The sequence below is a fragment of the Passer domesticus genome, chromosome 4, assembly GCF_036417665.1.
Source record: "Passer domesticus isolate bPasDom1 chromosome 4, bPasDom1.hap1, whole genome shotgun sequence".
NCBI classification, from domain to species: Eukaryota; Metazoa; Chordata; class Aves; order Passeriformes; family Passeridae; genus Passer; species Passer domesticus.
In genome coordinates, this window is record NC_087477.1 from 17,308,305 (window position 1) to 17,321,564 (window position 13,260).

Genomic DNA, 13,260 nt, shown 5'->3' on the forward strand with positions numbered 1-13,260 from the left:
GGCACCAAGACTGGAAAAGACATGGAAACTGACAAGATATGGAAAAGACATGGAGGTGTTGGAAAAAAAACGAGGATGCTGAAGGGCTTGCAGGGACGGCTGAGGCCACTTGGGTCTGTCCAGCTGGCAGAGCCTGAGGGGAGACCTCAGCATCCTCGGGACGGGGAGCGGGGGTGAAGATGCCGATCTCTGCACTCTAGTGACCAGGCGCAGGACTCGAGGAAACAGCACGAAGCCGAGTCGGGGGCACGTTTAGCTTGGAGAGCAGGAAAAGCTTTTCCAAGCAGAGTCGTGCCCGCCCTGAGGGGACGCGGCGCGTGCGCGCTGGGCACGCGCGGCGCGCGGCGATGACGCGCGCGCGCTCCCCCGCTGGCGGCGCGGCCATGAAGGCGACGCCGCTCTCCAACTGCGAGCGGCGCTTCCTCCTGCGCGCCATCCAGGAGAAGAAGGTGCGGCGCCAGCATCCCCCTCCCTGCCCCTTGCCCCATCCCCTTGCCCCATCCCCTTGCCCGCCGCCCGGCTGTCCCCGGGATCTCCCCCCCCGCGGTGCCGTCCCAAGGCGGGCATGGCGCCCTGTCCCTCTCCATGTGTGTGTCCGTGTGTTCCCGCAGCGCCTGGACGGGAGGCAATGCTACGACTACCGCAACATCCGCGTCTCCTTCGGCGCCGACCGCGGCTGCTGCATGGTGGAGCTGGGCAGGACCAGGTGGGCCCCGGGGCCGGGTTAGGTGGAGCCCGAGGTCCCCACGGCTGCAGAGGTCTCCGTAAAACACATTTTAACCTTAAAGTCGTAATATTTCAAGGGTGGGAGAAAAGAGGAGAAGATGGAAAGGAAGGGAGTGGGAAAAGAACGGTGTTGGTGTGATGGTTGTAGTTACAAATAATTTATGTAATGCAAAATTGTTCACGAGTTTTCATCCCTTTATTCAGTGATCTCGCATTTTGCATTCTTCCCTAAACCAAACGACCCTTTTTTTTTCCTGTGTAAAAGTGAAATATATGCATTGACATAAATATTTCATTACAGTTTTCATGGCTGTGTCTCATGTATTCCAGTCAATTTTTAGTCTTAAAAGACAGGAGTATATTCTAGTTCTTAACATTTGGCTCTTTCAGTTGTTGACCGGAGTTTAAATATGTATGACAGGCGTTGAACAAGAAACTGTCAGGAGTGAAAATTACAAACTGAAACCTTAACCACACGCTTTTTTCCCCAAGTATGTGTTTTGTTTCCAGATTTTCCCTGGTATGTTCTGTGACTTGATGCTTTATTTGCCCTGGCAGGGTTCTTGCACAGGTCTCGTGTGAACTCGTTCCCCCTAAGCCCAGTCGGCCCACGGAAGGTGTGCTCTTCTTTAATCTGGAACTCTCACCCATGGCTGCACCTGGGCTGGAGCCTGGCAGGTAATGAATGCCTTAAATGGACTAAACAGGGATGGCATAAAAGCCACTGCAAAAATATTGAGTTTGGGTTAATTTTGTTCCAACAGACAATCCGAGTTACTGGTGTCACTGAACAGATTACTGGAGCGATGCCTCAGGGATTCCAAATGCATTGAGACTGAATCTCTCTGCGTTGTTGCTGGTGAAAAGGTAGGGAAACTTCATTTCTGGTGGGTTTAAACTAAAAGATACGTGTAGTCCAGTTTTAAGTTGGTCTCTGTCTTGTGTTGGATAGTAGAAGTACTGATTTTAGGTGAATATATAAAGATCTGCTCACCTCATTTGAGAGGTATTTTTAACTGGCATGTCTACATAGGCTTTCTGAAGTAGCTGGGACCCTGCAGAATGGTGTTTAAATTGTGCTGAAGTGCTACATACTTTGTCATAATTAAATCTGGCTATCTTCAAATATACCAAGATCTCTCATCTTCTTAATCAAAGACCTAAGGAAAATATACTGGCTCTTTTTCTGGTTAAAGAAAATGAACTAGTTTTGGAAAAAAAAAACAAAAAACCAAAAAATAAAAGACACAACTTCTGTAGAATCAAGCAGTTTTGTATTTTTTGTGTTTTTGTCAGGTTTGGCAAATTCGGCTGGACATGCACCTGTTAAACCATGATGGCAACATCACTGATGCTGCCAGCATAGCAGGGATTGTAGCTCTGTGTCATTTCCGCAGGCCAGATGTGTCTGTGCAAGGAGAGGAAGTAACTGTGGTAAGTTGTTCTTGGTTTTTTTTTTTTAATTTCCTGAAATTTCTTTTGTCATTTTAAAATCAAACTAGTTTCATAAATAACTGTATTCTGGGCCAATTCCTTTCAAAGTACACTCCTGAGGAGCGTGATCCTGTCCCCTTGAGTATCCACCACATGCCCATTTGTGTCAGTTTTGCCTTCTTCCACCAAGGGTAAGATTTTTAGGTCTTATGTACCCATATAAGGGGTATAAACCTTGTATACCCCTAGTTATTAATGTGCAAACCAACTCCTTTGTTTAATTGTGTTTAAGGGTAGTAAGATGCCTCGAATTCCTACTGTTGCCTCATATTTCAAACCTTGATTCTAGGACCTATTTGTTGGTGGATCCAACTGAACGTGAGGAGCGGGTGATGGATGGGCTCCTCGTAATTGCCATGAACAAACACCATGAAATTTGTACCATCCAGTCCAGTGGAGTGGTCATGCTGCTGCAGGATCAGGTAAACCTTTGCTCTGACCAGTCCTTCTGTGGTGTATAGACTGCTTCCTGTGCTGCAGTCTTGATGTGGAAATATCCATGACATTTGGAAGCTGAGGAATCTACCAACTCTGTGATTTTATTGGAAAATATGTAAATTTTTTTTAGTGGAAGAGCATAGTACTGTGTACCATGCTGCAGAAGGGATGTAGAAAATGCATAGTTTTTGGTCAGATAAGCATCTTGTTACTTTCCCTGTGATTTGGCTGAAAAAGCCTGCAGATTATTTCCAGTTGCACTCTGGAGGCTGTTAAATTTTTTGCATGTCTCAGTGAATCCAGTCCTCATGCTGAGGTGCCATATTGTCTTTGTAATTCCTGTGATTTAAATGTTTGTGATACTTATGATGCTCTGTAGTTTCAGTTAAAAACTTCTCAATTTCCTGGTTGTAAGCTGCTTTTTGTATGTGTAACAAACAGATTCTGAGGTGCACTAAAATAACAGCTGTTAAGGTCGCAGAAATAACAGAACTGATTCAGAAAGCCTTGGAAAATGACCAGAAAGCCAGGTGAGTGTTTTGGGAAGGGACAGAAATGGGGGTTTTTAGGAAATGTAGTAAACTAAACTAATGGTACATCGTGGTTTCAGCAGCAAATTGTCTTCACTTGTATTCGCTTTAAATAGCAAGCATTTGTATATTAGAACTTGAAAAGAGAACCAATTTTGGATTATCCTGAAATAATGTCTGTCACTGAATGAGCAGGAAAGAAGGCGGGAAGTTTGGCTTCGCGGAGTCCATCCCCAACCAAAGGATCACTGCCTTCAAAATGGAGAGTGCTGCTGTGGACACCAGCGACGTGGAAGAACAGGCTGGAGAAATCATTGCTAAAGCTGACCCTCCTTCAGAAGTGTATCTTTTCCAGGTTATTGCTCAGGGGAAAACCAGGCTAAACACTCATCTAAGATTCCTCATGGCTTAGGTAGCCATATAACCTTGAGAGGAAATATCATCATCCTGGTCTTGGTTCAGTCTGCTTTTAATTCCTTGCCTAAAGGGCAAAGTTGAGGCCAGAACTGTGATTATTACAGTGACTGGAGAAGTGGCACTCTGAACTCCCCTTTAGGGCTGTTCTGCCCAGCTTATGAACCACCTGGTTTGCTCTCAGAATACAAAGAAATTTACCAGCAAACACCAAGGTTTTTCTTAACTCCTGCAGTTTTGCCAGTCCAGTAGTGCACACTCCTGGGACAGCCCAAATTGGGGAAGGAATAGAGAGTTCCTGGGGAGACCTTGAAGAATCTGAGAAGGAAGAAGCAGCAGAAGAGGAAGGTGAAAGTGAGGTGGCTGCTTTTGCATGTGAGAAAATGGAGACTGAGGATACAAGTACACTGAGGGAAACTAAGAGTAGTAAGTATTTGTTTTTCTTTATATCAGATCTTATTATATCACTTCATTACAGTTAATAATTAAATTGTGAAAGGTCTCTAGGAGGAAAGAACCATTGTAGCCATTTCACACATTTGCTAATTCCACTTGACCCAGTCAGTTCTTTTCAAAACCTGATTTCTGTAGTAGGGGGAGGGCTCCAAATTAATCAGTAGCCCCTCTATTTAAAAATGCTGTGGTTATTATTTACAGGGGTTGTTTGTACAAAACTGACCAGCAGTTTGGGGTTGGTGGGGTTTGTGTATTTTTTAGAGGAGCCCATTGTACTGTCTGACAGTGAAGAGGAAGAAGTTGTCATTCTAGAACCACAGGAACTACCAAGGAAAACAAGGTAACCAGCTAGTGGAATTAGGAGGGGAAAAGAGTTTGTAAGGAGTATTACCAGGAAGGACAGAATTTTGACAAGGCCAAGAAAGATTTCAGTGGATCAAAAGGAATACAGATAGAAAGCAAGGAAGTTTAAATCTAGGCTAAATCTCTGGTCTTCTGTTTTGGGAGGCCAGAGCCTGGCTGGCCTGCAGCTGCCTGAGATGGTTTTGGCCATTTGACTCGTTTTAGTCCTTCCAGAGGGAGTGAGAGCATACAAGTGGATCTCAGTCAGAGGCTGCAGACATTATCTGTGCTGCACTAGAGCTGATGTTGAGTTTTATCTCCAAGAAGTGAGATTTGCTGCTGTATCCATGGAAACCCTTGTTGTTAGTGCATGTCCAAAAGATTAACGTACACCTTGGCCCCAGGCATGGTGGGTAGTTGCCAAGTTATGGATAATCAGCCTCTGTTCTTTTGAAAAGCTGTTCAGTATGCTTCTCTGATACAACTGTTGTTTGCTGACAGAACACAGACAAGCTCCAAACAAGAAAATCCAAGTAAGAAAGCATTTAACAAAAAGAGAAGAAAGAAGAGAACTTCTCGTTAAAGCCATCAGCCCTCCTCCAGGAATGCTATATAATATGGATTTTGGTGTATTATTACTGAGCTTATTTTTGTAGATAATTTTATTTCCTCCCCTCCCAATACTTGGTTCTGCTTTTATGTATATGTTAAACGATTGTACACAGATTTAAATAAAAAAGGTGCCTGTAACTGAAATCCTAGGTTTGGCATCCAGGTGCAGCAAAAATGCACCTAGTTCAGCTTTCTTCACAGGGGAAAATCAATGTACTATGATTAAAACCTTCTTGCCTATTACTCCACATCTTACCTTGTACTCAAACCACTTTGAAAACACTATGAAAATCACCAGAAATGCATGGACTTAACAAACTAGCACAGAACTTCAGCAGTGGAGTTTTGTTAAAAGTTTAATTAAATATTACATGCAACAGACAGGAATGCTTCTTGAACTATAGGCAAAGAGTTATCTCTGAATTTAGGATCAGGCACAACAAAGAGACAAGGAGGATTGCAAAATACCTGATCTGGGCACTGTTTGCAAACAAGTGACCCTGGAAACACACACATATTTACAAAGTGAAGCAGGGCTATTTTACAGGTGACCTCAGTGTTACATGAGCTGTGAACAGGAGAGAAGTTACCGTTACAGATTTTACATTCCCATTCCCCCAAGCAGGTTAAAATCTTAATGTAAAAAAAAAAAAAACAAAAACCAAAACCCCAAACCATATGTATATAACATTGCTCCCAGCCAGGCAAAGCTTGAGTCAAGTTGTGCTCTTTCAGGAAGGGACCAACACACAAAACCTCTTTTCTCCAGGAGCGAAACCAGTGCATTTTCTTAGTGTCAGTTCTTCCAACCCAAAGTCACTGTCCTGAGTACAAAAATGGGTGAAGATGCAGTTCCTTCTTAGTTGTGTAGTACCACAAGACTGTAAACTTCTTCAGAAAAAAGAACAGTATTTTTTGCACTGCTGTTTCTCCCTTCTTCACAAATAGCATCCCTGTATTCCTTAGAGCCTTTAGTTGGAAAGAAGTTAACCTGGATAGGCTTAACAGTAGTACAGTACAACCTGGGATATTTTGTTCAAGGCTTAGAAGCAGAAGCTGGAATTGTCCCATATTAACTTTGGAAAATGAGCAGGTGGAAAAAGATAGCATTTAATAGCAGAAGCAAGAGCTACCCTGAGGAAGGAGGAACGTTGTGGGCAGAGATGCCAGCTCCTGACAAGATTTTTTGTTAGGCTGCAGAAGTTGTGTTGATAATGGTGAAAATAAAGCTTAGGGAGCATGGAATTTTTCTGTGGTATGGGAACAGTAAGGGAACAAATTCCACTGAAACTTGAGCACAGCTCTTTGATTAAGTACTAAATTAATACTAAAACCCACTGAAGTCTCTTCACCTACTGCTACTTACTCTTTTTCTGGAGAAAATACTTCATAAGCTTCCTTTTAAATTACCCCTCCAAAGTTGGTATTTCTCAGTGGTCTTGGAATACACCACAGAAAGGAAGGGGAAGGCAGAACCCAGTTTCCCAGGAAGAGCACTGTTGCCTGTAACCTTCAAGTAATTGCTACCAGTCAGCATTGCCAGTTGCACTTCCAAGGTCACAAACAGTGAAAAACACTCCTCCCTATGCAAACTCCCTCTCCTGCAAGGTTAAAGTGTTTCTAACCCCAAGCACCAGACATGATACACTGCACAGGCTGTCCCAAGTTCATTTTAGCATTTCAGTAGCAGCCCACTGAAATTCATCTAAAATAAGGCTGTTGGCTAATGAAATACAGTTCTTCATAAGTCCAAGTGCATCCTAAGAAGATCAGATTGGCCAAACTCCTGCTGCTGATTTCAACCAGAATTTTGATCACCACTCGACTCCATTGGTTTTGTAGTTGAGGTGGTTCAGGGAAGGCTCAGGCAGGAGCACAAGGATGGGAGCAGAGTACTAACTTTGTAGTTGCTGAGGTGACACAGAGATTGTTCTCATTAACTGCTGCTGCTCAGCCTGACAGAGATAACCATTTAAAAAAATTATTTCAAATAGCCCACACCCTAGCAGCTGTTGGACATCTGTGAGGAGGAGTTTATAGTGCTGGGTGCCCAGATAACCAGAGACAGCACCAACTCAACTTCAAGTCTAAGAGGCACAGGTTTCACAGGGCAGCCCTTGCCAAAAGGCTTTAGAAATGAATGCCAATTTAAGATGACAGCACTACCCCTCAGTGATTTAAGCTATTGGCAAGACCACTAACATCAGATACAAAAACTGTTTATTAGCCAACCTGGAAATGGCTCAATTCAGCCCACTTCGTGCACTCGCTGCTTTACATGCCAACAGCAGTGGTACAGGGCAGCATCACTCCATTTACACAGGCTGAAAGTAAACATCCACTTGATCTAATGCTGATTGAATGCCAGTTTGCTTATGTAACAGTTCCAGAACTAAGGAAAAACATGGCACATTTTTGCTGTGTGCCAGAGAGGAGCTCCTCCCAAGCATGAGGGGCATATGGAATTCTTGCTGCTCTGCACACAGCCCATCCATGTCAGAAGACATTCCCTGCTCTTGAGGCCACAGAGCAGCAGTTCACCCACTGGAGTTTAGCCCTTCCACCACCCCTAAAGAGGTACATGGCGAGCAGACTGAGGACTAATTTTCTCAGTAGGCATCAATGGACTTCTGGGACAGCCAGCACATCAATGGAAACTCCACGGGTTTAGATTAGTATCAGTTTTACACTTGGACCAGAAAATACTGACAGCAAGACCATTTTCTGCGTAGCGGAAGCGTGAGGTATGAACTGCTGCAGGGGTTTTAACTGTGCAGTCCCTGCAGCAGAGCATTCAGCCTTTCTCCTGATGAAGATCTGGCACTACATTATACAGCAACTGGGGCACGTCCTAAACAGCCTCATGAGTCAGTTCCAGCAAGGAGTTCTCCTCGTGGCCATAGAGTTTCTTCCAGTTTTATAGCCATTAAGGCAATGTTTTGGATCTATGCTAAGTCTCAGTTTAAACTAGACAGAATAAAAATGCTACTGATACTCTGTGGAGACCAAATCTTTCTCACCCAGAAGGAGAAAAAGCCCTACTATAATAATGCACTGCTAATATTAACATTTAGTCTATAATTAGATAAGCAGTCTCAGACTTCACGTGGCCTGCATGGTTAATTCTGTGCCTGAAGAGAACATTTTGATAAAAAAAACAGCTAAAACTCTTAACAAGATTGCATGTACAAAAGATTTACATTAAAACCACATGAAACAAAACTTCATAATTGAAGTCATCAAAGCCTGTATTCATATTTTGAGTGATCACATCTAGAATCCTGAACCATGTTTAAAACTGTACATCATTTCCTTGTAATATACATCTCTTTAAAAATCAGTCTCTTGATTATTACGATAAGTTTAGTGTGTCTGGTGGGTCAATGAGCGATACTCCATGGTACCTAGAGAGGGAACAAAAGAGGCAGGATGTCATCTTGCTCAAGTGCTCTTTGCCACAAAGAGCAGCATAACTGCAGTAAAGCACATTTCCTACCAGGCAGGAAACATTCTGGGGCTTGTTGGCTGCCATGCCCCACACAGATTTTTAGGAGCATTAGGTATCACCAACTGTAGGAATGTCAAGAAAATTCCTCCAGTTTCTACCTCACAGTACACCAAGTACTGCCTGACAAACCCCAAGGAGTCTTGTCACCCTCTCACTGAAGAGGTGAATTTGGTTAGCTGAGTCTGCCTGAAGGCTCAAAAGATACATCCCACACCCACACCCTGCCAGGCAGTTACATGCTTGGACAACTCAGACATTAACACCCCCACAGATACTCACTTGGTACTCTTGTACTTTTCCCTTATGGACTGTTGTGTGTGCTGGGCTGCTTTGAGGTAGGTGTTGTGCAGGTCTATGAGGCAAGGCTTGATGTCTTCAAGGGTGTAGCCGGTTACTTTGCACAGGGATTCAGGCTGAAGGGAAAAACAAAAGGGTGAGGGACATTGGAATGTTGCTGTTCACTTGTGCTGATCACCAGTGGTAGAGTTTCTAGCTTCCTGTTGAACCATATTTACCTCACCCCCCCCATCCCATTTTTCAAATGCCACAGGGAGCAATCCCTAATTAACAGCCTAGGAGCACAGAGGGGCTGCAATTCCTGCAGCCTAGGCCCAGCACTCAGAACTGTGTACAAATACACTGAACACACACAGAGGCTCTTGAAGGCTCACCCTGGAGTGCTACATACCCAGGCTTGTCCAGTGAGTGTGTAATCTGCCAGATGAAATGCTGCAGCAGCAATAACTGATGGCAAGTATTTCAGGTAAGGATCAGCATCAATTAGACTCAGCTCTCCCAGGTACTGCAAGGGAAAGGAAAAAGGGAATCATCTGCTTCCAAAAGTTAACAGCTGCTTTAGAACCCTAACTTGAGCTTCCAATCCTGCCATCAGTTGGAAGGACAGCTTTTATCAGTTTCCACTTACTTTCTCCTTAAGCATCTCCTGCTAGCTACTGTCAAAAAGCATTCCCAACCATGCTTTCCCAGCACATTTTATATTTACAAACATATAAGAATTAAAGGGAAACCTGTAGTCAGATCTGACCCTTGCACAGTGAGACAAAGGCCTATGTTTAGGACCTCTGGTACCTAGCATACAGCTAGGATTTACTATAACTTCAGATGAAATGTTACCTGTGCTCTGCTCCAGAAATTAGCCTCTGGATTTAGAGCTTGCAGCTGGTTGAGGAGAAAACCAAACCTAAAGTCCTTTTTTGCCAAAGTGTGTGTGGGGGTAGGTGTGGCAGCTGTAGATAAGAGAGAGGGAAACATCTGTGTAGCAGTGCAACAAGCCCCAATTTCAAGTTCATTAATCTCTGCCTGCTCTGAGTAAGGGTGCATGCTTGAGCCAGGCCAAGTGCCAGCCTCTGATAAGAATGGAGCATCCCAAACAGAAAGTGGCAATAGGAGTGTTAGTTCCCAGCAGTGGGACACCACTTCTGGAGGAGCACAATTCATAAGGTGTATATATGTTATACATACCTGTGCAATAAGTACCTGCAATAAAACACTGATTATATGAGCTGAGCTAGTAATTCCTACTTACCATTGACAGGCTCTCCACTTTAGCATCTGTCTGCTGGTGTAGGAAGTACTGGGTGAGGAACTGGTTGATTGTTGGAGCTGCCAAGTCAAATGACAAAACCTTCAGAATTAAGTGCTCCATCCTTAGGACCTGCTTCTTGGTGTAGGTGTCGTCTGTGATGTAGACAAACTCGGCTACTTCAGGAGGGTAGATCTCTTCAAACTTTCTGCCAGGAGAAACGTTTATGAGTAAACAATTGAGTACTAGAAAACCACCAGCACTTAATGAAAGGCTCATTTAAATTCTGACTTGGCAAGGAGCTGGGCACTGATGCCAAACAAGTTTGCTGCAGTTGGTTCAGTAGCTCTTGAATCAGCAGGATTTGAAATTAGAGAGCTACAACAGCATGATAATTCAGGACTGAGGAATTTAGTAGTTGGAGTCACTGAAACTCCAGACTAACCCACTGAATTAGCAACTAGGGCAAGCACAACTTGCTTTTCACATGCCTTATGCATATTGCCTCAAATACTGTTTTAGATGCTGGCTGCTATAGATCCTCATTTTAGGGGCAAACTTCAAAGATAACTGCCAAGATTTTAGGTGGATAACTTCTGATTTTTATCCTAGTGTGAAGCCCTCCCAAGTCAGTCCTGCTCTAGGCAACAGAACAGCCACAAGATTTTCATCTGTATGAAACCAGTAGGTGGAACCTGAAATGAAGCAATTTCACTTACGATGCAAGCAGCATAGCTGCAGTACCCACAAGCTGAAGTTTTCCTCTCAAAACAGACATGGAAGAAAGAAACCTATCAATGTAATTTACAGCTAAGTGCAGGGTTTCGTTCTGTAATTTGTATTCTTCTCCAACTTCCACCAGCCAGTCCACAAGAATAGCCCGCATGTTGTTTGTGATATCAGGTTGCTTCTTCATGTAACCTATTTTGGGCTTGCACTTCACCTGTAGGTTTAGATGACAGATAAAGTTGAGGATGGACCACGTGCTGGTAGGGAAGCTACTGTTTTAACTCCATTTATCACAGTTTAACAAATCAGAAGTAAACACTGGTGAGTTTAGGATCGGTAAGTTCTATTTCTGTAATCTTGCTTTCCAGCTTGTGCATGGCACAATAAACTTTATCACAATGAACCAGTCCCGTGCTCTTATTTCTCCTCTAGCAAGCTCTAATTTAGTCACTGTCTTGGTAACTCACGCTCAGATACATTTCTCCAGCCCAAACTCTTCCCCCATGGGCTGTATGCAAATAAGAAAAGGGACAGCAGCTCACCTCCATTTCCCTCAGGTACGTATGGATTTCATTGATATAGTCTGGCACGTTATTAACGTTTGGTGCTTTTTCTTCTGTTTCTGAGGTTATTGAAATATCCATAATACTTGGAGAATCTAAGCAGAGGATAACAGCCATGTTAAAATGGGCACCATCTTGCTCACATCATTTCCTCACAGCACAGGGAACCTTGTGCAGGCTCACTCAGCTAGAATGGGAGGTGGGGAGGCTCTACAGAAGTGAAATGTTAGGGGAAGGGGAAACTTCCCTGTTGCCCTTTCTCCTTTTCCCGCTAAGAATAAAGAGATGGAAAACTCTCTTGCAATTATGTAGTGCTCAATGCACCCTGTGTTACCTTGTAACATAGATGAGGATCCTGCAAGCTTAGATTGTGGTTTACAACAGAGCAGGGGTGCAGGAGGTTTTTTTGTAGAAGCGGATCACAGAAAAATGAGCTCCCAGATATTCAGACATGTGCTACAGAAGATGGGTCTGGCAGTTCCCATTTTTTCACATACTGGCAAGAGCTCAAAACACTTGCACCACTACCCGGCAGAAAAACCTTTTACATCTTGGGATCTGCCTGGGTAAAGTCCCCTTTAACTCTGTAATGGTAGCAAAGGGCAAGGCTTCATGGACTGATCTTGTCTGTAATCTGGCTTCTCTCATGAGGTACTGAGAGCTAAAGTTATAAATTATAAAACGGCCTAAAACAGCAGGGGATAAGAACGCGGAGGCTCAGAAGACACAGAGGACACAGAGGCACGGAAGAGCTGCTGCATCCTGGCGGCAGGCTCAAAGGAGCCAAACCAGCCTGCGTCCCAAGCCACAGCTCTCCTTCCCCTCTGGAAGCCATTCCCTGGCTGAGGAGCCGGGCCCTGGCGGGGAGCAGGCGGGACGCGGCCTGCACGGCGCCGGGCTCTCACGTACCGAAGCTCAGCTCCATGGCGTTGCCCAGCGGAGCCAGGGGCCGCCGCTCCCCCAGGGCGCACACGGCCGCACGCAGCCCCAGCGCCGCCTCCTCCTTCTGCCCCGCCGGGACGCCCCGCTGCCGCCGCGGCTCCCGCTCCCCGTCGGGCTCGTCCACATGGATGGAGAAGGGCTGGTGCTGATGCTGCTGCTGCTGCAGCCCCGCCGCCGCTCCATGGCCCTCGCAGCCGCCCCGCGCCGCCTGTGGGGAGAGCGGCCGTCAGCGCCCGGCCCTGACAGCTCCCGCCGCTGCCCCTTCCACAGCCCCCGCTCCCGCCGCTCCCCCTCACCTGCAGCGGGATCCCGGCGCGCTGCTGCGCTCCCCGCAGCAGCCCCAGCGCCACGCGGGTGCCGGCGGCGGGCGGCGCCGCCGCGGCTTTGCCGGCCGCCGGCGGGGGCACGTTCTCCTGGTTCTCCTGCTCCGCCAGCATGGCCGCGGCAGGAGCGGGGGGCAGCGCGGCGGAGGCGACGGCGCGGCCGGAGCGGCGGGGCCGGGGACGGGCGCGCCTGGAGCCGCCCGCGCCGTTCAAGTAGCCCGCGACTCTTGAACCGCCCAATGGGCGCGCGCGGCGTCACGGCCGCGCCGGATGGGGCGGACAGGGGGAGGGACGGACAGACGGACACGGAGGGCGGGGAGCCCCAGGCTGCCGGGCACGGCAGGCCCCGCGCCCGCCCCAGGGAGGGAGAAGAGCCTCGGGCGTTCCCGCCGGGAAACGAGCTGGAGCTTGCCCAGCCAGGCTCTGTCCCGGGAGATGGGGGGGTTGGGTCGGGAGAAAAGGAGGCTGGAGAGGGAGACCTCATCTCTCTCTCCAGCTCTCTGAAAGGAGGGGGTAGCGAGGTGCCCGCAGCGAGGGGACAAGGGGAAAGGCCCTCGGGCTGAGACCATAATAATCTTTCGATTATGAAGGAATCGCAGAGCACAAAGTTACTCGTGTTCCAAGCACCCTGCTCTGGGCA

At 46.4% G+C, this 13,260-nt stretch overlaps 2 protein-coding genes across 3 annotated transcripts; one reads left to right on the forward strand and one right to left on the reverse strand.

Moving 5' to 3' along the window:
• Positions 1–296: 296 nt before the first annotated feature.
• Positions 297–5,156, forward strand: EXOSC9 (exosome component 9). 2 transcript variants are annotated; one of them, XM_064416386.1, is made up of 12 exons: positions 297–449; positions 612–706; positions 1,285–1,404; positions 1,491–1,593; positions 2,023–2,160; positions 2,269–2,351; positions 2,510–2,642; positions 3,100–3,188; positions 3,384–3,530; positions 3,838–4,028; positions 4,320–4,398; positions 4,902–5,156. In XM_064416386.1, the coding sequence occupies exons 1-12, from the start codon at positions 348–350 to the stop codon at positions 4,981–4,983; spliced, it is 1,362 nt and encodes a 453-aa protein (XP_064272456.1). In that variant the 5' UTR covers positions 297–347; the 3' UTR covers positions 4,984–5,156. The 2 variants fall into 2 exon arrangements, with proteins under 2 accessions (XP_064272456.1, XP_064272457.1); XM_064416387.1 differs by having other exon boundaries at positions 3,847–4,028.
• Positions 5,157–5,350: 194 nt separating this feature from the next.
• CCNA2 (cyclin A2) lies at positions 5,351–12,749 on the reverse strand. The gene is made up of 8 exons (XM_064416390.1): positions 12,594–12,749; positions 12,265–12,505; positions 11,335–11,450; positions 10,783–11,006; positions 10,067–10,271; positions 9,209–9,322; positions 8,800–8,933; positions 5,351–8,416 (listed from the first exon to the last, which is right to left on the reverse strand). Exons 1-8 carry the CDS (start codon positions 12,732–12,734, stop codon positions 8,365–8,367), a joined length of 1,227 nt encoding a protein of 408 aa, XP_064272460.1. The 5' UTR covers positions 12,735–12,749; the 3' UTR covers positions 5,351–8,364.
• Between the last annotated feature and the right edge of the window lie 511 nt (positions 12,750–13,260).

Bases quoted from the DNA above. Each gene is read 5' to 3' on its own strand.
- EXOSC9 (XM_064416386.1), top strand. From the start codon at position 348: ATGACGCGCGCGCGCTCCCCCGCTGGCGGCGCGGCCATGAAGGCGACG. The intron at 1,594-2,022 runs GTAGGGAAACTT...TGTTTTTGTCAG, and splicing joins GCGTTGTTGCTGGTGAAAAG to GTTTGGCAAATTCGGCTGGA. The intron at 2,161-2,268 runs GTAAGTTGTTCT...TTCCTTTCAAAG, and splicing joins AAGGAGAGGAAGTAACTGTG to TACACTCCTGAGGAGCGTGA.
- CCNA2 (XM_064416390.1), bottom strand. From the start codon at position 12,734: ATGCTGGCGGAGCAGGAGAACCAGGAGAACGTGCCCCCGCCGGCGGCC. The intron at 11,451-12,264 runs GTACGTGAGAGC...TCCTCTGCTTAG, and splicing joins CGCCATGGAGCTGAGCTTCG to ATTCTCCAAGTATTATGGAT. The intron at 8,417-8,799 runs GTGAGTATCTGT...TTCCCTCTCTAG, and splicing joins GAAAAGTACAAGAGTACCAA to GTACCATGGAGTATCGCTCA.